Raw genomic sequence first — 27,385 nt, forward strand, 5'->3', positions numbered from 1 at the left:
GACTTTCTTATCCCCCAGCTTACATATTTTATTCTCTTAATTTTTGAGTTCAAGTTTCCTTTCTTAACTGGTGCAACTTTAAACTTTTAATAGAATGCTGATGCTGTGTATAACAGGTGAGAAGTGATATTATCAACAATTACAGGAAGTCCACAAACACAAACAATTTGAGGAAGAATATTTATCTACAAATGGAAGGACTGTAGACCAGAAATTTCTTTCCTTCAGGAGAAAATAAAATGATGGGTGAGTGTATGAAATATTAGTTTCACATACAGAAACATCCATGCTATTAATTACTAAAATACTGAGCAATAAAGCTTTGAAAGAAATTAAGAACAAAAAGTCAAAGTAAAAAGGAAATATTAAAAAAATACTTGTGATAGGAAATACTTATGATAGAAAAAAATACTTATGATAGGAAAACTATTTTATTCATTCACCACTGAAGTAATTGCTTGCATATTTAACAAACCTATCAAAATAAGCCCAAAAAGCAAAATTGTACTTTCTTCTAAGTGACAGTGAAGCAGGTCAGTAGAAATCCATATGGGAAGTAGATTCATAAGCATGATGATCAGGAATGCTGGCATGTCCTAGAGTTTCAGGCTGTTTGAAATGAGTGAACTATTTCAGTAATTATATTAAGCTTCTATACTACTATAATTTCAACATCTATTTTTAACCCCTTTTAGTAACATTCATTTGATTTACAGTCCTAAAATTAATGTTCTTGGATCTAAGCCTGCTCTTAGTAACTGGTGCAGTATAATTAAATGAGCAGAAAAGTAAAGTATGACCTTTGGCTACTATTTTTATTGCCAGGAATTTGCTACCTAGAAAAAAGTACTAAAGAACAAGAACATTAGATGCACAACCAAGGATCACATTGAAAAAACAGTTTCAGGGTAAGTACTCTGAGGAAGAAAGAAAAGGACACTACCAAGCAGCTCCCTAAGGTCACCAGGACATTCAAACAGAGAGAATGACAGGAAGAACACACACACTTGCTCCCAGCAAAGTGACAAGAACACTCACCAAAAAGAACCAGGTTCCAGTACCCTTCATAGGGAATATTTAAGTATCCTTTATAAAGTGGAATACACCAATGAAGGCCAAAAAGAAAAACTCACTCTGAAATAGCCTCTTAGGCTTTGTGTGGCTTTCCAGGGCTAATGAAGTAGATGGAAGACTACCACAAATTGCCATCACAGCTGGGAACACTCTGTTCCCAGCTCCTAAACTGGCTAAGTAATTTCTAATTTCTAATTTCTTTATTCCCAGGTCAGTTATATTTCCTATTGTACATCATTCACCTTTGAAACACCAAGTTCCTTCCTGCCATTCACCTTGCACTCCCAACACTACTTGCCCTTCCCGCATAACATAAACTATATTAATTTCCCTCTTTTTTGAGGTAATGATAAATGCTACTTATCTCCCTGCAAAGCCAGAGTAAAATATAATTTCACTCAAGTTTTTACTTCAGCCAGTATTTCTTCCAATGCATTTTATAATAAATAACTTTGTTTGCAACCATTTCTGCTCCCACATTCTGAAGCTTCTTCCTTTTCAGACAAAGATAGTATCCATTTTTTGCACTGTAGTACATAATATTTGTACCAGCTCTACTTTTAGTTTAAAGTAAAACAACTATTTCCTCCAAAAGAGCCACATTTGTATAAAGTGTACAGCGGTATAGTGCATTTGCATAGAAAATTACAAGCTGTTTTTAATGGCTTTTGAAATAAAGACACTTGATAATTAGTATTTTACAGGACCAAGTACTGCTCTTTCTTGTTTGATTTGCTAAAACTGACCTTAAAATAGAAAAACTGGACAACTTAAAAATTTAAAATTATTTTCACCTTTAAAGGTTTCTAACCATCAAAAATTCTTTCATGCAACTAATATTTCAAGCTAAATCTCAAAAATCTGTTGTTTAACACAGTTCTGTATTTTCTATTATATAAAACAAATCTTCTATAAACTACGTAATTTAAAGTATGATGTCCAAATATAATATCTTATGAAAGATATGATCTTGCCTTTCCATGAGAATCTAGGCATAGTTGAAATTTTACCGTGCTGCTATAGTTAATTACATTGAGTAGTTCATTTTCACTATAAAAGATATTCCACACCTGATAATAAATTACTAGTTGGGGATAAGTTTCTTTTTCTAATGAGTTGGCAGTATCTTTCACAAAAAGTAGTGATACAAGAAGAAAAAATATAGCCAGGTTTCTTGGCTCAAGGGAACTTGAAAGAATTGACCTTTAGATCATAGATGCCACAATATCTACTTTAAATGGGGGAGAAATAAAACTATGAGGTGATTCCCAATCACTTAACCGTTAATCTCACTTACTCTTTAAGTAAAGGCAAAGAAGTCTTTGTGTAGAAACAGTGACAGGAGGAAAAAGTAAACGTTCAAAAACTGTGCAACAGAGAATTCTTCAGAAAAGACAGAAAAAGAAAAACAAGGTTATTCAATGAAAGCAAAGCAATCTTAGTGAAAACAACACTTTATAAAAGGCAACGAGTTGTTTGTATAGGTACCATTAGAAATTTCTGAACAGGAAGAAACAAAGTGAATTCCAGAAGCAAACACTGCAGGAATCATAGTGAGAGGTGAGAGCAAGTAACTGTTTCTTTAATTTCAGCCACTTAGATTTTTCATGAAACATATGAAACACCATAGCACAGTATTTTACATTTCAATTGTAATTTTATGTTTATGTACTGCAAATATAATAAATGTGTTCACATGAGTGTGTCTCACTCATTAGGAATCACTGCACGAGGAGCTTCTTTAGATAAATATAGATAGATAACTCTTTGTTAAAGGTGACCAGTTTTGTGGATCACACCTGCAGAACAATTAGCACTTCCATGGGTGACTGTACACAGCTGTGTAACAGAATATGGAAGATCAGTCTTCAAGAATCAAGTCCCATACCTGCTGAAACTAGGAATTTCTGCTACAGTGCTGTATTTTAGTCACCACCTTTACCGTTTCATCTTACAATTCTGAATCAAGCAGAGGTTTTCTTACCGGAGTGAGTGCTCCTTCTGCTTGAGCTTCCATAGGACTTGTAGGGGTGGCCGCAAGAAGCTGTCCTGCAGCTCCAGACAGAAGTTCCAGTTTATCTGTAAGCTGTTCAGATGCAGCAGGATGACATTCCATGTCTAGAACAAACTCCACCCCTGAAGTTTGGTTCTTGGCATGGACATTGTTTCCCGCCCAACCGCCCTCTCTGGACTGCTCTTCTGGAAGGGGCTCCTCTAGAACTTGTAGTACCTCTGGCTCTTCATCTGAGGGACTTCCAGTCATTTTGTGCCCTAAAGCCTCATTTGTCCTGAAGTCCTGCAAGTCCCGTTCCTTATCTATTATCACCCATTCCTTAGAATCAACCTCCTGCCTGCAGGAGCTTAGGTTAACAGCTACAAATCCATTGCTCATAACACCATCAGCATGATCAGGAGAATTAGCTGACACAGGCTTTGAAGCATCTGGAAGATACTCTTCATCATAGTGCCAAACATGGTCCGTGCGGGCAGTCACAGGAGCAGGAACAGATGTTTTCTGAGAAAGAGGAGGAACAGCAGCAACAGGAGTCTCTGCCACTTTCAAGTCTTTCTGCTTCTTCTCCAAACTTAGAGAAAAGAAGTTAATATCTGAATTAGTTATGAATTAATTAAATAATGTAAGTTACATTTAAGTGTTTTCAGGAGAAGATAACTAGATTTGTATAAAAATTTGTTGTCATATTCTAGAACAGCCTGCAATGATTCAAAGATCCACAATTTAAGACAAGTAAGTATGATTTCAAGTAAAAATGGATGGATGGTCTTAGAAATATACACATTTTTAATTTTAGTTGTAATATATCACATTGTAAATATAATTACCAGAAGGGAAAATTGTGAGAGAAAAAAACTCAGTAGTGAGGTTACCACAGATGCCCACTCTACTTCATTTGTTACAAAGCAGAAACTCAAAGAGGATCAGAAGAAACAGATGTTTCCTGCAGCAGTTATTACTCATTTTCAAGAATGTTATTTATTGCTTTGACTGATTCCTTACTTATGTTTTGCAGAATTTGCTTCATCAAACAAATTCAAATTCCTAGTTCCCATATGAAGTATTTAGAAGGATTTTGTCACTGTCATCACCCCAGTTCTCTTCTACTGTCCCCACTCAGCCTCTGCCTTTCAGTCAGATTTCACTGAGTCCCTCTCCCATTATTCTTTCTAGACACCGGCAAACTGAATCCATTTTCATAGATCTGTCTCTTCTCTACCTTCAAATTCCAATTCTCTGTCTTCCACCAAGATTTTTTTATACTGGTGCAACATCTTTGGGCATAACTAAGTCTGCTGCATGCAGGTAGATTTCTAAATTCTTCACTCCACTTCCTGTAAACTTCCATTCTCATGTCATATAGCCTAATCTCATGTTGCCTCTATTGAGCACCCGATGTCAACCTTCTTATTCAGGATGACTTGTACTGACTGTCAAGAGCATGCCACTGAAGAAAGTTAATAAATACCAGGGTTACAACCACTAGGTCTCGGTTTACAAAATTCCCAGCTGTGGAAGTCCAGTTCAACTGTATTCTAGCAGTAATCATTTTCTAAAGTAGCTGCCAAACAGTGAAATCCATTAATTGAGCAATAATATTAAAAATACTTTGCTGTAACTTGCATAAGCATACTCAACAGTTCCATTCCTGCTCTTCACACAGCATAGATAACAGTATCCCAGTCACACATCCTTAGAAGATCCTAGCAAAATGAAAACACAGTTTCTTTACCAGGTCTCAAGAAACTTATCCGTGTCGGGCTTAGACTCCAACGTCATACGCTTCTCCAGTTCAAAGCTGTGAATGGAACGTAACTTTCGCACCAGTGGAACATCTCTGTCTAACTGGGTGGTCTCTGAGCGAACTCGAATTGGAGAACCAAGACTCGGGGCATTTAGCATTCCATTCCCTGGTCCATGGCTGTTTTCTTCCTCTGTGGCAGCCTGTGCAATATGTAAAGTAAAAATTTAACTTACTAGGAGTGGCAGAACAAGAGGAAGACAAGGTACTACATGGTAAAGAACCTCTAAAGCTTTTAGAATGTGAAAAGCAGATTTGTATTTGGAATGACCCTTAAGTTCATTCCATAGTTAAGGTAATTCAGATATGCTCTTCAGCACACACCTACAGCAGACAAAACATTGGCAATATACTGGTTCTGGGTAAGTCTGAGAACAGGAGTATCAAAGACCCAGCAATACAGTTACATTTACTCTGATACTTCACACTCATCTCTGAAATTTTATTTAATAATAGTCTGAAACCTTGTATTTGGTAGCATCTTTGGTCTGCTTTACAGTCAAGTGCTCTTATTAAAGAGAAGTTAGCTTCCAGACAGTCTTTTTAATTCTCTGGAGCATACAACACTGTTATACATTAAATCTACTAAGTATTTCTGTGACTTCGAACTATGTTTTAACCCAACTGCATTCTACCTTAATAATGACTGAACATGATTTAGAATAATAACTAAATATGATTTAGAGCTGGGAAATCATGATCATGCTTAGTTTCTACAGGTGTAACAAAGTGCCTTTGAACTAGAACAATCTCCTTTCTCTCTGGTAAAAACAAACAAACAAACAAACAAATAAGCACATTTGAAAACAGGAACCATGCCTTGGTGCTTCACACAATACATTTTTTTCCCTAGCAAATAATGAGTAACACCTTCAAAACTAGACAGCCCTCCTAGATAAAGAACATTTTAGTACCATGTTAAAAACACTGTTATATCAAGAAAGAGGCAACAACTATCCAAGTACAAAATACTGTGGTTGTGAGTAAGGAAGACAGGAAACAATTCTCAGAGACCACTTTTGAAAATAAAGCAGTATTCTCTTCCAAAGGCCAGCCAATGAACCTTTACATCAGTACAAAGGTATTATATCTTATGGAGACAAAACCAACTGAATTAAATGGAAACTGTCAAACACACTGTCAACTGGAGAACACTAAAATCTTCTTTTGCACATTCAGTATCTAGCTTCTACACATGCAAGATGCAGGAAAATTGCTTTGATTTCACTCAGTGAGCAAGAATGAAGATCATGTCTGAAGAAAATAAATATGAGTAAACGACAAAGAGTCTCAAATTATCAGCAAGCTGATAAAGTGACACAAGGCCCAAAAGCCTGTCTGCTTTTTTCAGTATATAAAATGTGTTATCTCTATCATAATTCCTTTTCTTAGATCATTCTGTATCATTCTAATCAGTATCAGTACAACTGCCTTATTATATCTTATGTGCACTACAAGAACATGAAGATGATCAAAGGTAGTTTTCACAATGCAGATTTTAAAGTACCTTACAGATCCCCAGTTTTATTTTGTTTCTGTTTGCATCCATTTCTTCCCAAACATCTTTTTCCTGAGGACGCTGATGTCCAGGGGATCCAGGTAATTTCTCTGGTGATACACCCACAGGAATAACATTCTCTCCATCACTGAGCTGTTCATCAGGGAATACTTCATCTGTATTTTCCCTCAGCAAATCTCCTGGGATAGGAGTGGCATTGGCAATTCTATAAAAGTAGTTTAAAAATAAAATCAGAAAAGTAAAAATTGTTTTACTCTCATTTCATATACCTCTCAATTTACAGAATTGAGTAATTACAGTAATTTCATACTTCTCAATTTACAGAAATTATTTTCTATTTTAAAAGAAAGAAACAAACAAAAACTCACAAAGAAAATCACATTTCTGCAGAAAAATAAATCTTGGAAATTATTTAATATAACACCTCCAACTTCCCGGCTTTCACAATTTATTTAATTTAGGTAAATAACAAAATATGCAAATTTAAAAAAACTCTACCACATAAAAGCTGTTTTTTGAATGTTTTTGAAGCCACTTCTGAGAAAATTTCCTATAGATTATGTCCAGTCTCAACTTCTCTCTGATTGTTCTCTATGTATTCTTCTAGTCAAAAAAATTAAGGGCACCCATAAACACTTCTTACATTCATCCATAAACACCTCCCATATTCTTCAGTCCCCTGAGATCAGTAGGGGTATTATTAAACATCACATCTTGTCAAATTTACTTCATTACAGAATGTCTCATATAACATATTAAATATTATTTCAAACACAACCAAAATCTAGTTTCAAATTTCTTATAAAGATCCAGTAATTTTTCAAACTTATAAAGGGAATTGCAGCTAGAATTTTATTTCAAGCTTACAGAAAACAATGGGTTTATTTCCAGGCAGTTGAATTTGCAGGCACTTAAACTCAGGACACATTATTTAGTTTCACAAAATATGATTTAGCAAAGAATGGATGAGCAAATTTATATGCAATTTCCTGGAGTACTATTTTTATTGCTGTAATTTTCGGACTGCAGTGCTGATCTTTCAGGATAGTATAAACTGGAACCCTAAAAAGGGAAATACTTCAAATGCTCCCAAACCTCCCTTCGTCTTTGCATTCAAAATTCTGCAGAAAAAGCCTAAATTACGGAGATAATTTCCCTTTGGTAGGAAGCCCCGCTGTGGCTGCCATTGAAGAGACCACACCGTGCATACCCAATTGCAGCCGGCGTAAGACGAGTGTGCAACTGAGGGGTGGTTGAAGTTGTCGTTGTTGTCAGAGAGCCATCAGTTCCACTCTTCTCCCAGTCAAAAGGGTCGCTTTCAATAACCCCAAACGTTTTCATGCTGTTGTCAAACACAGACATGAGAAGCTGAAAATAAAGAAAAAAGATAATAACCTTCATTTCTGTCTAAGAGACAAAACAATTAAGAAATATCCTCCTGTAATACTGAAAACAACATTAAAAAAAGATTTTTCAAGGTTTTGAGGCCAATATATACAAAATTCCATTTTATTAAAACAGAAAAAAAATCCACCCACATCTGTGTTTTCATAAGGCATAAGGCAAAGATACACCAAAGACAAAAATACAGAGAAGCATAACTACATTGCTGCAGAACACCATACAATGGCTCTCTAGCAGAGGAAGAGAAAATAATACATTTGGTAACACTATGAAACCAAGGAAATGAATCAGATGTAGGAAAGGATACTGATCTGCTAATTCATGCATTTCTGTAATAAGAAACGTATATAATTTACTTCATATAATGCTGACATTTATACTATAAATGTCTAAGTATTCAATCCCCATTTTATGCTACGAAAAAGTCTTTAGAAAATTTGTGTCCATGACAGAGAATAAATGGCATCACTTTCCTCTCTCTGTGAAATAAGTTTTGTCTCATTCTAGTTGCTGATGGGAAGGTTGTGTTCATATAATTCTCTTACTCTGTAACATTCCTAAGGTTTTTTTTTTTCCTCTAGAAGCTAAAAATCTGGGTTTTTTTCCAATCCAGGATGCTGAAAATTTTTCCACACTCTCCTTTGGCACACCCTTTGGCAACTTAAAATAGATGGGAAGTTTGGATCATTTCTCTTGTATAGAGTGGTCTCACCCATGTAATTTTTTACTCTCAAGAACCTTCTGTGTGCCACCTGTCCCAGTCATTTCTGTAATCCTACTGAAGAGCACAAAGCCCTAGTTCACTCTGTCCCATATGTACTGCATTTACTTCTTCTCTTCCTCTAAACATTAAGCAGTGTCTCTGAAGTAACGTTTAAGGTCATTCTCTTTTAAATCTTTTCAACAATTTCTGCTATAAGGCAAATACAAATTCCAATGCTCAATGATATCAGAAGGCTGAGGCAACGTATGCACAAACACCTGAAAAAAAATAAACATCTGATACTGCCAAATCAAACACGGCTTCTTGGCCTAGGTGATGAACGTTTTAGACTGCAAACTCTTCGAAGCAGGGATATACATACATTCTTGCTCAGTGCCCACCCATAAATACAAAGAATATAACAGGTAGGAATAACACCACTGCCAACACAAGTTAAGAGAGACCAGAGTGTAAAAGAGCACTCTCACTGCTCTAAATAAAACCACCCGCTCTGGTCTAAAGCACATGAGCAAGCCTGTGTCGTAAGGCTCAGGCTGCAGCTACACAACTGCAAATGTTCCATGAATAGCCACAGGACTGTAAATTACTGGGCTTTCTCTATCTTGAAAAAACTCTGTCCTGATAGCATGTTAATTGCCAAGTGCATGTGCTGTGTTAGACACAAACAGACCACAAAAAAGGATTTGCAAAAATATGACTGTCTATATGCTGTAATGTAAAATGTATTTACCAGTCTATAATCAAGGTTTTTCTATGCAACATCAACATTTCTGCAATAGTACTTTTTACTTTAGAAAAGAAATCTGATATTACTTTATAACCAGGCATAAAAAACACTGAAAATTTTTCCTCACTTAATTGTAAACTATAGGACAAATTTAACGGAAATTTGCAATGGAGAAGAGGAAAAGAGAAATCAAAGTATTTATTTTTCAGGAATACTGAACATTTTTTTGTGTTTGTAATAAGTTTTTTTTTTTAACATTCAAATTTGTTCACAAAAATGGATCTGTTTTGCAAATGTGCGGAATCATATATCAATATATTTAGAGAAATCCACCTATTACAGGAAATCAGTTATTCCTTGGGATTTTCAGCCCTTATTTCAATTCTTATGTATCTTGATTTCTTTGTTAATCTTACCAAGCAAAGTAGAGGAGTTGCTCTTATCAAAGTTACAATTCCAGAATTAGCCAGTTTTATTTATTCAATTGAACCAATTACACTTGAACACCAACAGAAACTCATTCAGTTTGCTTTCACTGATTTAGGGAGTTAAACAAAGGCACAGAGGCACAGAGGTCCTGCAAGTGGGAAGCAGGAATGCATGTTGCTGGGAGCCAGAAGGAAGGCACACAGGGACAGCTTGCCATGGTGTGCAGTTTGATTAGTACAACTTCTCAGAAGTGCAAGGCTGAGAAAACTCTCAAGTCTCTCCCTCCCTGCTTTTCCTGAGCATTCCTCTGCTGCTTTCCACAAACTGGGAAAAAGTTGTGCATTGCTTTATTGTTTAATCCTAGGTTAACAGTGAGTGAGTTAAGACACGTTCTACAGCATATTCTCTCGGCACATACCACCTTAACCACTGAGCAGAGGCTGCCCGTTTCAGCAGGCAATGTTCTCTTAAACAAAGGAAAATGACTGGTCTTCTGTGATCTCTGTACACAATACCTCAGTTTTGAAAACACACCATGAGTGTATGTTGTGCTCTAGCTGTAGGTGCTGAGTTCCGGACTCTGGAAAACTGCCAGAAGGACAATCCCTGAGAGGATTAATTTAAGGAGCACGTACTAGAAGCTGTGATAGTAGGATAGGTCCCAATCCTAACAAAATACTGACTGAAAAACAGGTGTCAATTGTTTTTAGAAACTTAATAGCCTTACACTTCCCAAATGGAAAAAAATAACATGTTTGAACCACAGAGTTTCCATAGCACTAAATGGTCATTAAATTAACTTTGTGGTGGCACAAACCCTAATAACTACCAAGATTACACAATGAAATCAAAGTAAATTGAAGATTAAACAGCATAAAACTATCTTCTTTATAAAACAGAAAGACAAAATACTACAAGTGTTTACCTGGTAATCAGGCTTTGTGAAGTAATCCAAATTAGAAATGTGATCCAGAAAGACGTTGAATTCTTGAGGAAGATGTTTCAACATAAGTCTGTGTTCGTACCTTTCTTTAATGGAGCCCACTTGCTCCTAGGAGTAAGTAACACAACAAATAGTGGCACATCTTCATTCTCTGTTACAACACACTCACATTCTCTGCTACAGCCATTCAACACACTATTAGCCACTACATTTCACTAAAGGACAGTGAGAAAGGCCATTCTACACCAGATAGCAAGATAGGAGATTCTGGTTTTGGCCTCAGTATATTTGCAAAATAATGTACAAACTTCAAATTCAATATGAAAACACCGTGTTTGTGTTGCTTGTATTTGAATACTGACTGATAAGAAGAGCTGTCACTAAATGCTCCAACCCTTTCTAACAGTATGTTTTAAAGATTTAAATATCTTGTTGCATCATGTCAAGTTCAGTCATTTTTTGGTGTATATTCAGTCATGTAAGATGCATAAATCAAAACCAGAAAGGAGATGCTACCTATACACCACACTGTCACTGACCAATACATAAACCACATCAGAGAGTAATCTGGTTTCAGTATGATGTCAAAAGAAGTTGCAAGAAGTAATAACAGGCTGATTATATATTGTTTCTTTGCATACTTCACCTATGACATATGACTAAAGGCACTAATGCATATTGTCCAATCCACTTTTGTTCTCCAGCAAATAAGAATAACCTATTTCACAAATAATCAAAACAGATTAGACATTTTAAGTGTGTGTGATAGATGAAATAAAGTACTCAAGTGGTTACTGGAATAATGAAGTAAATGGCAAATATACACTTCTGCCCTTTACAATAATTTCAAATTAGAAGTATAAACTCCTTTCTTCCTAGGACACTTAGTAAAATTTGATTGCTTTTTATACCATGACACTAGTCACGAGAACTAACACTAGAAAACACTGGAAAATGTAATATTAAAATTAATGAATGATTCTAAGAGGAATCTTTATCACAGCATTTCCCTGGAATCCAGAAGTAAACCTCCCTCATGCCCTGGTTTCACCTCTAGCTTTACCTTATCTTTTATTTTTCTCCAAGGAAGCTGTCCAACCACAAATTCCACCAACATGTAGAAGAGAGACCAGAGGTCATCATGTCGACCCATTTCCTGTAAAAAGAAATATTATTCTAAAGCATATTACAAATACCTAAACAAATGGGAAGGTAAGTTCTTTACTGCTTGAAACTTAAGTTATTATATAAAATTTAATATAACCTACTCTACAAAACAAGTTAATTAAATCCAGTGGCTATTTTAAGGAGAAACATACAAGTAAATTTCCACAGAAGATAGAGAGAAATATAATAAAAGTTGAAGAGTGTTAAAATAACATTGCAAATCTCGTGTTTATTCAGATTTCTTTCAAGTATGATGTTAAGACAACATACTGGGCATTACGTACCTCATAAAACTCAGTAACTTCACTTTTTAAACTTTTTAACTTGCAATACAATTGAACACCAAAGATAAGTATTAGAATCACTATTATTTGTACAAGAACTTTTTAATCCTCAACTACTGTAAATTACATTATCCTTTCACAAAATTTATAGCTAATAATTTCTACATAATAAATGTACAGATAAGAATACAAAAACGGGAATGAATGGTAACTGTGTTACCGACTGCTCCCAGCTGCATGAGATGGTTTGGATCCAGATCGTGATACTCACTCTATTTCTATGAGCGTTGATTGATGCGTATCGTACCGTTCCTCGAAAACCAGCAACAGCTCGCGGCTGTCAGAGAACAGGAAAGAGACTCATTGTCAGAAATAAACCCTCTGACTACTCAACTGGGCAGCTACAAAGTGAGTACAGAGCCACAATATATCTCCTTGGAGATTTTATTTCAGTTTACTGTGCTTCTACAAGTTCTCAGTAGAAATTCAAGTGGGCACTAACTGGCTGACCAATAAATAGCAAAGTCTGCACTAGAGACACCAATTTAAAAATATTTCTTTCTTTTGCAGTTTCTGAAAACCGGCATTTCTTCCCTGATGCTCTAAATATCTTGTAATCATAAGTTAATTGATGTCTCATAATCAGAGAATGTATTTTCTCATCCTTCTCTTATTCAAATAAAAGTATTACAGAAGGATTTATATAATTGATGACAGTCATAATTAGTAGATTTTTTTTAAATGTAACTGTGATAGTATTACTTTGCCAAAGAGGGATATCCAATCCATGCTACTCCCTTAATCATTATATATAGACAAAACTGCCAGGACTATTAAATTTGCTTTCTTTTGTGCAGTCTTATCTTCCCAATAAATAGTTCTTTTTGTTTCCTCTAACAATGAACATAAGAAGTTTGAATCATCTACCTCACCTCTGACTTATACTCAGAGAGGTACTGGTGATCTGTCTGCTCTTCCAAGACTCATGACAATTCTTAAGATTTTTTAAAACATTTGCACAATATATTGAAAAGTCTGGTTTGATACACAAACAAAGATAATCACAATATATAATTGATATCTTAAGATAAAACACTTTCATCTCTCTCTACTTATATAAATATATATATACACATATATATATGTATAACTTTTTCTTATCCACCAACAGATGCTATACAGAGGTATAATTTAAATAAATCAGGAGCTGCCATTACTATCCATAAATCTAATGATTGAATCCAGCAGGATTATGCAACAATATATTTAAAAAAGGATTCAACAACCTGTATAATCAGTCTGCTAGAGTAGCACAATGAGAGCTGAACTAGTGTTAATTAAGGCAGAGAATATTTTCTAGGATGTTCTTAACATGAAGAGGAACTCAGATGATATTCCATAGATTTTAGACTTTGCACATCATCATATAGTTTAAATGGTGATCAGAACATGTTTCACATTCAGGCAGGACAGACTTGACTCTCTGCCTTATCTGTAATTTTATATCATATTCTATACTGAACATTACCTTGAAATGTTCCACACTGAATGTTAACCCTGAAACATAAGACTGTACTTGTAGAGATTCCACAGGACCATGTAATTAGAAAAAGACTAGCTCAAAATGCTTTAGAACTGCTAAATTTTAGGAGAAAATGTTTTTTAAAAAGCAGTTAAATCTCCTTAGTAGTTCTGCAGGTTGGTGGTAAATCATCCAACTAAGAGGAATATAGGATCACCGCCAAGACAATGAAAATACAGATAAATTTTTAAAAAGATGTAGTTTAATGAATAGTATTCTCTCAGGAGGGCACTGAGAGCTTAACTTTAAAATAGTTGCAAATACAAATTCCATAAATCTCAAGAGCATACAGTTTCAGAAGATGAAACCTAATGTTTGCTGTCTTTTGCCTCTGGCATGAATGTTAAACAGGAAGGACTATATTCAGTTTTACTTAGTTAAATATTTCTGTTCTTCTGAGAATAATGGAAAATATGAAACCCAGGATGACATGCCACTTTCATTTCTAGCATCACAACTTCAACTTCTACTTGATAACTAAGACAGAAATGCTTTGGATGCTGGACAAAGCAAGAGAAAAATACTAAGAAGTGTCATATGATAACTAAATTATCCCATTCAGTTTACAAAAACTAAAAATCTGACCTATTCCACTTCTGTCCCGGGGAAGAAATGTCCTTCTGAGGAAATTCATTTGTACCAATTCAAATGCTTTTGAATGTTAAAGTCACAGCCATCCTTATCAGCCCTAACATGATTTCAATTATCTGAGAATCACCTGGATGGGAAGGAAAAATAAATTAAAAAAAAAAAAAAAAAAAGAATATTGTTTCAATCTATGAGCTTAGCAAGGACTTCTAAAGCCTTTCACTGTCTTTTGCCTTATAGTTTCTATAATTGGAAGTCAAAGCATATGTCATTCTGTTACATTTCAAGATGCAATAAAATACCTTTTAGAAATGCAGCTGGTCACTATTCAATAGCAGTATTACAATGCTGCACAACAATAATAAAATAATTCTACCATGTCTCTCTTGACATAAGTGATGCTCTGTAGGTCAAATCAAGTTTGCCCAATTAAGAACAGAAGTTACAAACTTCTGAGCATTTGCATAACTTCTGAAACTGCTTCCGAACTTTTCATGCATCTCACAACATCTCATGTTGTGAAGAAAAAATCCTAAATCCAAAGAAAAAGCCAAAGAAAAATCCTAAATCCTTCAAATTTAAGTTAAAAATTTTATTTTGAAGATGCATGCAAATGAATTAAGTGGATCCAGAGACTACAGTGAATTTTTCTACTTAAAAAATTTTTCTACTGTTTAAATGTAACATCAGGTTTTTTTGGAGGTGTCGCTGCCCTGGAAACACTTGGCAATGTCTCAGATAATCTACATGCAGGAAATTGGCAGTTCCTAGCAAAGTGAACTATTTCCACTAAGCACACAGCTTTCAGACTCCTGGGAGACACTATGCTTACAAACCTAAGAATGTTGCTTCTGTGGAGTAGCTGTGGAGGAGGCAAATCACTCTCCTTAAAATACGCAAATTAAGCAAAAAATTAACTTAATACTGCAGTCACAGAAACCAGAAAATCAACATGAAAAAATAAATCAGTACTGCTCCTTACATTATATCTGAGACACACCATGGCTCTCCCAGTCAATCAGGCCATGACTGAGTATTCCCAAGTGTCTAGGTTTTACACTGAGAAGCCAGTGGTGCTGCCCCTAGAGTAGGGTTCAAAAGTCATAGGGGATGGGTAGAGAAGTAGCCACCTATGTTACCCCTATTTTCCTGTGCTAATGGTAGAATTCTCCTTTTTTATATTTTCCCTCAAAAAAGATAATTTCTTAGTTCAAATTCCACCAGAAATCAATTTCCATGATTGGAACTACACACAGTTTCAATTTTTTGAAATCTTTTTTCATATCTTCAACAATTCATATTCCAATCCTCCCCTTTTTGAACATATAGACTTTGCAGTCTAATGTCATGCCTAGCACATGTTAGCACCAGTTTAAAACAAGTGAAAATTTCAGGGATCGCTTGAGTAAGGAAAGATCAAGCAGCTGAAATACAATTCCCATTACAATATATTATAAATCTCAATTGATTTTCATTGCATATAAGCTCTTCAAACACACTTTCAGCTCTATCTTAAAATTCACATCAGACACTAATAACCGAGTATTTGCATGCAGAACTTTCCATCAACCCATCTCCTACTAGTTGTTGGTATGACACATTACATGACCTCAGATACACCTAAACAAACGTGATTTCTACAGCTGTCTGATCCTATGCTAACTAGTTCCAGCAGAAGCTGAGTAACAAGATAAGTTAACAATTAACAATACAATTAAATGTCACTATTGTGAGTTCTAATAGACATGTGACAAATGAAAATTTATCCCCTACTGCATGTGCTGTAAAGAGCAACACCATCTCTAAGACAGCAGTATTTGATACACAAAACATCTCCTGAGCTACTCAGTTTTCAATCTGGAGTACTCAGCCAATGTGATGCATGAGCTAGACTACGGTCATTCCAAAGCTGATTTATGAGCAGACAAAGTCTGGTGGGCTGAAGAGGGTAACAACTTACTGTCTGTCACAAACCTAAACTTACTGCAGTAAAAATCACACTGGATAAATCTGTCATGTGTATGTTTGCTTTGCTCCCTACAATCTTTCTTCTTTCTCTTATTCCAGGAGCTGAAGCAGAGATTACTGTAAGAAGAAGACTACCTATAAAAACCAGATATGCTCTGGTAAATAATTTCCCCATAGAGCAGAATATTATTTTATTTATCTCTGTAAGTAAAAATTTTACAGTTGTTCTGCACTTAGCAGACTGAAGAATGGAGACCTTAATTTTATGTTTTGTATTTATCTAATTTACTACATATAATGATAATACCATATATTAAAGAGTATAAATTCAGAAGTAGACTGTTTCAGTAGCAGGCTTATTTCAACTATGGATGGAAAACAAAAAGTCTCATGGAAGTTAATGTACATACATGTACCTTCTTTCCAATTCCCTTCCCTGTCCCACAGTGGCAGGAGTGGGGTGGGGGAAATGAGCAAGAGGCTCTGTGGTACTTGGTTGCCAGCTGAGGTTAAACCACAACAATAAAATAACACATTTTTTTCCTTTTAAATAATTCAAAGTATTTTTTCATAATGCAGCAGAGAATTTAGCCCATAGCTCAGAAAGAATTGGAAACCAGAGTTTCTGGTTTGGTTTTCATTTGCTTCTATTTTCACCAAAAAACAAATTTTACTGGACCAAACCGTCTGTCTTTCCACCACAATAACTTTTAATTTCAAATAAATAGGACAGCTCCCAAAGACTTTCAGATCCTGCAAATTTAATGAAAATTGGTGATTAAAACAAGCCTAGTCCCAAAAAGTGCAACTAGGTACTAATCAGAAAGATAAGTTGTAATATGAAGCTGAAAATAATGAGAAATTTAGAGGTCAAAAGGGAAGCAGTACACAAAACAATAGAAAAAAATGTAAGTTTCACCATTCATAGAATAATTTCTTTCATAAATATCAGTAGAAAAATAATTTCTGTTCTTTTTTTTTATAAGGCGGTTACAGCCCATTCCCCTGAGCATCTATTAGCTCTACAGAAAATAAAGAAACTGCTGAATCAAAATATAGAACAGCTATAAGCACTTTTCAGAATGTCTCATTTAAATTTATAAGTTGTTTAATGATTGTTTGTATATGATATCAGTGTTCTGCACACAACATGAAAGGGGGGAAAAAAACAATATACTTTAACAAAGTATTCTATCTTCATCATTTTTCATCTCAGCTATTATTCAAACTGTTTCTTCAGGCAGGATATCATGTATTTGGTTCTATTTTTCACCCCAAAACCACAAACTCTAGGTCATAAAAAATCTTCCTCTCAAATATAACCACACACAATTTTCTTAAATTTTTTGTTTAATTATTTAATTCCAAGATTATTCCACTGAGGTGTTACAAAACAATGCATAACAACGTCACACTCCATGAAATTCATATATCCATTCTATTTTCGTCATCAAGTCCATTGATAATGCTCTTCTTTTCATCTTTTGCATTAATTCATCACCTGCCTTTTTCACCTTGTACTACTACATACAAGACTGTCTGTCTGTTTCTGTAACACTGCTTTCCTTCATTACTTTGTCAGTAATACAACCAAACTTTCAAGGATCATGTTCAGTGGATGCTGAAAATGCTACATATATACTCTGTAAGCTTGCGCCCTTAATAATCTCCCTCTGTGCCCTTGAAGGAGGTTTTAGCAGACAAGAATTAATGTTACACTGGTATGTGTAACACTGCTGTACCATTACAGCTGCACAGGTCTGTCATTGGTAGGTGTTATTACAGCTATGTATTACTTAAAAAACCTTTGAAACCCAATAGTCTAACAGTTATTTTAATCTCTCTATTGAAAATAAGGTCTCCACCAACCTCACTAAACTAACGCCTGTCTCTACCCTATAAAAGCATTACTAATTCAGAATTGAACCTCAAATGACTGTCATAATTCTTTCAACTCATGCATACTGCTTATAACCCAACATTATTCAAATAAATTCAAAGATGTACACACTAAATTTTTCAAATATTTGTTTGCTTATGATTTCTTTCAGCCTTTCTGCTGATTTACAGAGAGTTCAGTACAAACACACTACGCATTTTTTATGCTTTACAATCCCAGCTGTTGCATCTTCACATGAAGTGCTGAAGAGAAGCAGAGGCTGTTAAGAAGGCTGGTCTCAAAATACATGGTTAAGATGCCTGTCCTATGTATGCAGAAAGTTGGTAACAATGAACAATTGGACATAGTTTTTCTTTGCTAGGAAGAAATTTTTTCCCAGAAGGTGATGAAGCGCTGGAACTGATTGTCCAGAGAGGCTATAGATGCCCCATCACTGGAAGTGTTCAAGCCCAGGTTGGATATGCCTTGAGCAACCTGGTCTCGGCATGGGAATGGGAGGAGGTGATCTTTAAGGTCCCTTTGAACCCAAACCATTGTATGATTCTATGTGTTCAGTGCTTCTTCTCAATACTTTATGCCTTTGTTAGACAAACAATGAAGAAACTAAAAAAAATATTTTAGGATTGCCCAGTTACAGACGTTTGATGCTGGGAAGTTTTAATGCCAACTTTCAGCACAGACAGGTCTTTGCTTTGTAAGCATTGGTGCAGAGGCATCCAATACATCATACATAGCTTATTAGACATATTATAATTATATATATATATTATACATGCATTATAATTGTATATATATTATACATTGCATACATACATGCAATTGCTGAGGAGGAAAAGTAACTTTTTGTCACTGTCTTGTTCCAAACAACTATGTTGCAAGTTAATGGTGTATTCACTTTAAGAGCCAACTTATTGAAGTACATCAATGTGTAAAAGCCTCAGTGGACTATTACACAGAAACTTATTAACACATGTTTTTCAAAAAGCTCTGCAGAAAATGAAAAATATTTAAAGAGGAAAAATAAATACTCTGTTTCTTGTTCAGGTGTACACATGTAATCCTCAGCTAATCATATCCCTCTGTAATGTACTGTTCAGCACTGAGAGAGGCCATTACTGAGAAGAGATAACATAAGGGAAATGCCAGCAACAAAATGCTTCTCAACAGGATGAAAGAGTGACTGAACAGTGCATTTAACAAAATGACATGCACCATTACCCTGCAGCACAGGGCTTTCAACAGTTTTAGTCAGGTATGGAAGAGAGGTCTGTTTAGAACAGTGAATATATTTGAGCCAATTACTTATAATACTCATGATACGGTGCCCTAAGATATCAAGCAGCTCCCTGGAACTTTCCTGTACTATTTAATTATTTTCCATGAAATCCACTGCCATTTAATACTGTACTCATACACATGCCCTAGTTGTCCTTGGACTTTGCTTTAACCTGTGTCACTCAAAACAGAGGTGTGTCAAGGAACTGCTGAAAAAACAGTATCTTAGAGCTCTTTAACTGCAACCAGAACCAGATAAATTTCACAATTTTCTGCAGATAACTGAGGTGCTGCTAATCATTTAAATTTAATTGGTGGTCTCATTTTATTCCAAATTTTATTCTGAATGCCATGTTCAGTAACTATTCTTGAACAACTTCCAGTATACGGATTCTTATTTATAATAAATTCACACAGTCAAGGGATTACTCAGTAGTTACCAGCACAATTCTAAATCATGAAGAGCACTGGGGCAAACAAAAAAACCTACACTGGTTTTAGTCAACACTATCTGTGGACCACTTCTGAGTCTTATTTCTTAAAGTTGTATCAATGTTTGCTATAATAGTATTTACTTGAAAAGGAGATTGAGAACTTTAAGCAGTCCATGGGTCCAAACGGCCTTTAAAGAAGACAAAAGAGTTGCAGCGATCATTTTGTTTACAACAGTGTAGCTTCACTATCTCTCCTTTAGTTCTTAAAACTATCTGTCTCCTTCTCCCCATCATAAAAAGCATTTAATGGATATAGCTTCCACTATTTCAGCACCATAAAAATAATGTTATCTTCCAAATACAGAAATTAACAACCTGCAATTCTTCTGCCAAGATGACAGGAGCTAAGGCAGAATAACATGGAAGTATTCTCTAGACTTCCACAGCAATCTAGATAATCTAGAATCTTGCTAGAAGAAACACCCATGCATTTCAAATGCATAACCATTCCCAAATTTTCACAAGTAAAAAACCAAATGAAAATTCCAATACATAAGAAATTTATACCTTCTTTCCCTGTATGTAATTGAAGTACAATAGATTTCCAAAGCTTTCAAAATGTATATAATACGCTGCTTTTTTATCTACTAATACATTTTTGTGAAGTATTCTGTGCAGGATTGTTTTGCATTGTTTATTTGTTTCTTGGGGGGATAGTCCATCATTTTATTGGTTCTTTGTTTTGGTTTTGTGTTTGCTTGTTTCCTTAAAGTATTCAGCTTCTTGTATTACATTTCTAGGACACCATCTGTACCTTAAAGTGAAACTTGAAGATAAAACCTCATTTGCTGGAAAATCCTCAGAACCTGAGGGCACTGATGAAAGGCAAACAGCACTGATTTGAACAGAAACACCTGATACAGAATAACACATGCACCGTTTGATGTGAACAGATTTGTCACTGCTTCCCTAGACAATAAAAAATCTAGACATTTGCATTCGCAATTGCTTTCACAGCATTTTTCTAAGGGTCAGACTGTACAGCAGCTGGTGTATCTCCTTTAGCAAACCTCAAAGACAATTTTTGTTACTGACAGGTCACCAGTAAAGTGCATGTGTAGTGCCTCAGAAAATTTTGGTGGATCCTCTGTCACCTTTGGATTTGAATATTTCTGTTAATGTTCAGAGGAAGTAAATACTGTAAAATAATTTAAAAGTAATTAATGTTAAAATAATGTAATTTTTTTTTTTATGTGTTTTCAAATAAATATAGGCACTTGAATTAAGGTCATACTAAAATATCCTATGACCATGAGAATTCTGATGAAGCTTTTAATTTTATTTCAATAACCACTGAAGAATGAACTAAAATGTAGTCACTGGGAAGAGCAGGAGAAAGGTGGGGGATGAAGTCATAGGGTAGCTCTCCCCTTGACCTGAAAAGTCTTATTTATCAAAAATACAACAATTTCACAAATAAAATATTCTCCTCTGAATACATTTCAACACAGTAGTCACAATACTTTCAATAACGGAATCCCACATTCCAAACTAAATACCAAATTGGGCAAAAAGGACTTTTTTCCTTCAACTATCTTTGCTGAGTCCAAGCCATCAGATTCAGGGGACTGGCTGTTAATCTGAACAATTCTTTAGGCTGCCAGTAAGTAAGACCTGTATACCAAGTACAAAACCACTGATGTTTTAGATTAAAAGGTTTTATCTAAATGCCATCTTCTTATGGATAGGGTTTTAATTCTGTTACTCCCTAGCTTTTTGACCTCAGCTTGCAAATATGTTATACTATCTTCTTTGTAAAACAAATAAAATTCAGTTATTTATAATTTGCAATCCACAAAAATAAAAGACCACAAAACTTAAGGTGTGTGATAATACAAGGTGGTTGAATGTATGGATTTTTAAAGAACTATGACTTAAAATTCTTTTTTAAAGGTCAATCTTTCTAAAAGCAAAGACTAATAGCTTATTCTTTTATTTTGCTTTCTTTGTATCAAATTTAATAGTACCTCAGAAAACAGTTGTGGTTAAGGTTCCCTTTAAAACAGGAGTGATGACAACTGCCTAAGAGCTGGCTGCAGTACTGATGATGCTAAGAATGCAAATGTCCTTTGCATTTTGTCCCTCAAGGTTTTCTATTTCTGTACCACAGCTGACACCCTCACTTTCTATTTTCAGCATGTAAACACAGACATGGAAATTGATGGCTGTATGAAGTTAGGTTTACATGCAAAAAGAATCATTTATACTTTGTCTCCATTAAAAAACAAAAATATGCTAGTACTTACTTCAGCTATCTCTAAGACAATAGCAAACAAAATGTTAGGTACTACACCCTCAAAAAGCAATAAACACCAGACTATGAATCTCATACTAAATTTGCATCCTGCTAAATGTATTTGCTTGATGATTAGAGTATCCCTAAAATTAAATTCTAATTACCCTGCTTTTCAGTAATCAATTCTTATCTACACCATTAATTCATTTATTGGCTTCCTCTCTCCAACAATTTATTTGCTCGCCTGTGCTTCATCCTTCCTTCTTTTAACACCCTACACCATCCCCAGCAATTTTTGTTCCTCCTACACTCAATTTTCTCTCTTCTGATCTTTTCTATCCCCAGAGAAGGCTCCTCCCACCAAGTAGTAGTTCCTTATCAACCTCCATTCTATAATTTAATTCTACATGTACCCCAAATACCTACATGCTAGTATTGTCCCCACCATGTAGAATTTAGTATCAGAAGCCATTACCTTTCATTCATATTTCACATACAAAAAGCAATAAATGTTTGTTTCTGATTTTTAAATTTTAGTCGGGTAATAGCATCAGATCATACAACTTAATAAACTTCAACTCTTCACTACTCTCTTCAACATGTTTATACATTTTACAAATATCTTATTTCTGAATACAACAGACATATCCCTGTCTCCCTGAAGTCAGCTCCTCACATTCATAGTCATTCAGACAGCTGGAAGACAGGGCAACTTTGGTAAAATTAATCTATGTCAAAATTAGCAGTTAAAAATATTTTATTTTGCAGTAGTAATTCTGAGAGATAATTATCTGCAGCATGAAAAAGTGTGCAAAGCCCTGTTTTTGCTTTATGCTCTACATTTTTCTTTCAATTTTGAAAATTCACATAGACCACTGTAGTAAAATGATGCTACAAGAAGAAAACTGCAACTATACCAAATTAATTTTAAGGCTAATATCTGGAACAAGTGGGAAACGGTCTCTGCTAACTAAATAACCTAAGAGAATGTAAAACTCCTGGATCCTTCAGATGAGCAATAAAGGCATTTCCTTTTGACAGTATGCTCAGACACTGAGGCAGACTGATAAAGCTTGAACACATTTTCATTACATAAAATTGCCCCTCAAAATACTCCTTCCTGTAATTTCCTGAAATGATCTTTTACTCCTCTTTATTAAGAAGGACAATATTTTCCTGTAAGGAAAAAGCTAAATTTGAAAATACAGTCCCAATAATGATTAGAATACCAAAAAGGACTAGTCTTTTTCTAACAGTTGTATTACATTTATAACCAATTTTATCCCTTTTCACCAGCCTTACAACAGATTACTACCTACACAGTGGATGTGTAAAAATAAGCTTAGGGTACTGAATTCCCTAAGGAAGAGGAGGAAAGAGAAAAAAGACAGCTACAGTATCCTGGAGATGTATTATTTCACTTTTTTCTGACAAAAAGTTCTGATATTGCTGGATGAGGAAATTCTGCAGTTCTAGAGAGAGGCTATAAAAGGCTATTTCAGCTGCAGTGTGTGAAAAGATTCTGTTAAAAAGCAAAACAGGCAATGACAGAAGTACCAGGGAAGAATAAAGAAGAAAATTGATACTAGGTTTTACAAATACAAAACATATTTCTATGTTTACAGCAATTCATATGCACTTTTAAAAGCTCACTGAGCTCCTCCACTCTTTAACTCCATGCCATTCTTGTTATTGAAAGCTTGGGTCAGACAGAATGGATGCCCCAAACAATTAATCATTGTCTTGGCCCCCAAGTTAATCTATGAAGAAAACCCAACTGATGATTCCCAAGAGATGTCTGTTTCCCTTCTGAATTGTGACCCTCAGTTACATAAAAATCAGTGCATCCTGCAGCAGTAGTTCACATGAAGACTGCTGCTGCTTACTGACTTCAAAAGCTTAAGCCTTTCATGAAGAAGGGACTCTGATGGCTACAAAAATGTGAGAATAAAGGTGGCATTAACACTTAAAGAAGCAATTATTTAGATTCTGTCTTATTCTTGGTGGATAAATTACAATATATGTCCCTCACTTCTTTTCCTTTCAAAATCAGTTTTACTGTCATCTGGCTACTGCAAGCCAAAGGTGATTGTAGACAACCTAATCCAAGGGTGCAAAATTTTGCTAATGGAAAACCCAAGGAAGAAAAAAAAACAGTGAAATGGGCTCACAATGCTGGCCCTTCAGTTCTTTATACAGATAGTCCATATGTGACATTCCAAAATGCAATGAAAAACACAGTAAGCACTGTGAGTGTCGAAAATCTTTTTTTCTTTAAACATTACTTTGTGAAAAGCTTTTTATATTAAATATGCATTTTTCAAAACAGTATTTATATAGAAGTAGGTACAGCTGAACGGACTCCCTAGCAGAATAGTTTTAACATTGCTCAATCACCACAGAGTCTGACATTAAGATGGGTAGTACAAAGATGAACAACATCTCTGAAAACAACACTGAGATATCCTTGGACAGGACAGGCAACTCTGGGGGATCCTTCAGTACAGAAAAATGGCATGGAATTAGTTTGGATCATCTTCAGGAAGGGATTTCTTCTTCTAAGTTCTCTGCCTTGACCATTCCTTCAGATAAGAAGTCTAAGGAGACTCCATAACTCTTCAGGAAGAGAATTAACTGACAACAAGAAATCCTCCCTCCAAACCTGTCTATAACAAACGACTAACAACAGCCTGTTGTGGCTTAACCCCAGCCAGCAACCAAGGCCCATCCAGCCTCCAACCCACTCCCTAACAGCAAGATGGGGTAAAAGCCAGAAACCTCCTGGTTTGAGATAAAGACAAATAAACAGAGAAAGCAAAACTAGGATTATAAAAAGCTAATAGTCAACAAGCCAACCTTAACTATGGAATATGTTTTTATGAAAAGAGTATTATGCTTTTGGAGAACATGCTTTTACATTGTCCTGCATTATGTGCAGTATCTGCAGAAGGAAGCTAATGAAGCTTAGAAGGACAGCCTTAAGGAGAAGCACACAGAACATTTAGTGAAAATATGAATAAATACTATTAGTAAGAAGGCCAACAGTTTGGCTGCTTGCTATCCAAGAACCATTTCTAACTAACTAATCATTTGCATACAAACAAAACCACTATCTTTTTCCCTACCATCACTGCACTCTACAGTGCAGTGCAGTGTCAAAAACTTCTAAGCAATTTCAATTGAAGAACTACTTCAGTTACGCAGTAGGGCACTGCAATGAAAAACAAAAGGTGAGATGTAGTTTTTACAAAAGAAAGAATATCAAAAATACTGAGTTTTCTATTACCATTTATTTTTTTGGAAGTGTTACCTTTTTTGTGTATGTAGAGACAATCTTCGGAATTATTTTCTCTTTGAAATTAAAGGTCAGTTCAAAAAACATCAAAAGCAGCCAAACATACAGAACACAACAAGAACACTGAGAAATGCAAAAAATAAATAAAACTACTTAAAATGTTTATCTCAACTTTCCAACAGCAGCAGGCACTGTTGGTCTCACCTGCTCTTTGCTTTCATTGCAGTGTCCAGCATTACAGCTGAAGGAATAGAGTACAGCAGAACCCCACTAATTTACCTTACTAATTCACATGCCTCATAATCTGCACACAAAAATCTGACACTTTCCAACTTCTTAGACAAAATAAGAGTGAAAATCCTGAAATCAAGATGGCTTCTACCACTCAATTTGCATCATATTTATAAATACGCTATACAATATTGACTACTACATTATGTAGTGTTCCCATCAAAATGTAAACTAAACTAACTTAATAAAGAAAATGATTCTTTTAAACACAATCATGTACAATGACACTGTCTTGCTCATTTTCAAACTTCGAAATTAACAAAACTAACTGCCCACCTGTGAATTAGGGAAGCTCTGCTTGCCTAAAATTGTAATTTCTTCATTCATATGCTTTTATCTACAATCTTCTTCAGATTGCATTGCATTGGCAATACAACAACTACACTATTTTATGTCCTCTTATAGTATATAATTAATGTCCTATCACTGTTTTAGTTATGCAAACATTCTCCTTCAGATTATATGTATCCACTTCAGTGTCGGATTTTACATTTTCTCCTCAGTTTTTTGCTGTTGTTGGGTTTTGGGGTTTTTTTTTTTAATGCAATATAAAACAGCAAGTGAAATTCAGCTCTGGTATATTCTTCTGATATTTAACGAAGACCTATTCATCACTTGATATTCCAAACCAAATGACAGATTATAACAAAATATCTTAGATGTACACCTCTGTCTCAAGACAAAAACCAGAAATCTGACTCATTCCCTACTGCCAATTTTTAAGCATAATTAATAAATCACATGATATTTCTGATCTGGGATGGTGTTTGTCAAGCTTACAATAGTTACCAGTTCAATGAAACTCCCACACTTCTCCAGAAGAAAAGACAGCATACTACCACATTCAAGAATTTGGGTTTCAACTGTAAAAAAAATCTTACTGGTCTGACATCTCCACACGAGTTGGTAAATTGCCGTGCTAAGCCGAAATCCAGCATAAAACACTTCCTACAGGTGCTTGGAAAACGTCCCATTGCAAAGTTTGACTAGGAAGAAAAAGAAATACAGACAGATAATAGATGAATACACATCGGTGTCAATATGTTCACATATGAATGCAACAACGCAACCAGAAAATTCATATTATATTTCTCTATCCTTCCTTCCATGTTTTCACTTCTACTGAATTCCCAATACATTTGAAGAAAACATTGTTTAGAGAAACAGGCATCCAACTTAGCACATCTGAACAGTGGCATATATTGTCCAAAGAGATTGTCATCTTACTTTATCATGTAGAATATATTAATTTTTAGCAAGAATTTTCCAATCCAGTCACCTACTCACAGAATTTCAGTGTTGACTAGTTGGCCACAAGAAAAATAACCAAGGATTTCAAGATTTGAGTTCAGCACAAAGCACAGTTAGCTCCAGCTAAATTTTTCACATCAATTTCAATTGACACTCACTGCCTCTATTCCCTTTTCCTATTAAATGAAGGCTTAAATGGGGATGGGTCAAGTTTTACAAAAAGTTGCCAGGAAGAAGTGATGCAAATGAAATTTTCCTAATGTACAGAAACTTGCAACAGTGCATCCTGCAGCAGTAGGATGCTTTTATGTGAGTTTTATGTAATCATTATTCAGCTGACAGGAAACTTAACAATATATGTCAGATATAACAAACCATATTTGCATCTATTCAAAACACAAATATTTGCATATTTTTTC

General features: G+C 35.1%; 1 protein-coding gene across 4 annotated transcripts in view; it reads right to left on the reverse strand.

The window, feature by feature from the left end:
* Positions 1-27,385, reverse strand: part of TTBK2 (tau tubulin kinase 2) — a 76,710-nt gene that overhangs the window by 15,558 nt on the left and 33,767 nt on the right. For all 4 annotated transcript variants that reach the window (XM_072930024.1, XM_072930025.1, XM_030275492.4 and 1 more), the window contains 8 exons: positions 26,597-26,701; positions 12,358-12,423; positions 11,699-11,791; positions 10,618-10,743; positions 7,619-7,776; positions 6,397-6,613; positions 4,821-5,032; positions 3,059-3,659 (listed from right to left, as the gene is read on the reverse strand). In XM_072930024.1, coding sequence (XP_072786125.1) covers positions 3,059-3,659; positions 4,821-5,032; positions 6,397-6,613; positions 7,619-7,776; positions 10,618-10,743; positions 11,699-11,791; positions 12,358-12,423; positions 26,597-26,701 — 1,578 coding nt within the window. The remainder of the gene's footprint in view (positions 1-3,058; positions 3,660-4,820; positions 5,033-6,396; positions 6,614-7,618; positions 7,777-10,617; positions 10,744-11,698; positions 11,792-12,357; positions 12,424-26,596; positions 26,702-27,385) is intronic.

This window comes from Taeniopygia guttata, chromosome 5, assembly GCF_048771995.1.
Source record: "Taeniopygia guttata chromosome 5, bTaeGut7.mat, whole genome shotgun sequence".
Taxonomy (NCBI): domain Eukaryota; kingdom Metazoa; phylum Chordata; class Aves; order Passeriformes; family Estrildidae; genus Taeniopygia; species Taeniopygia guttata.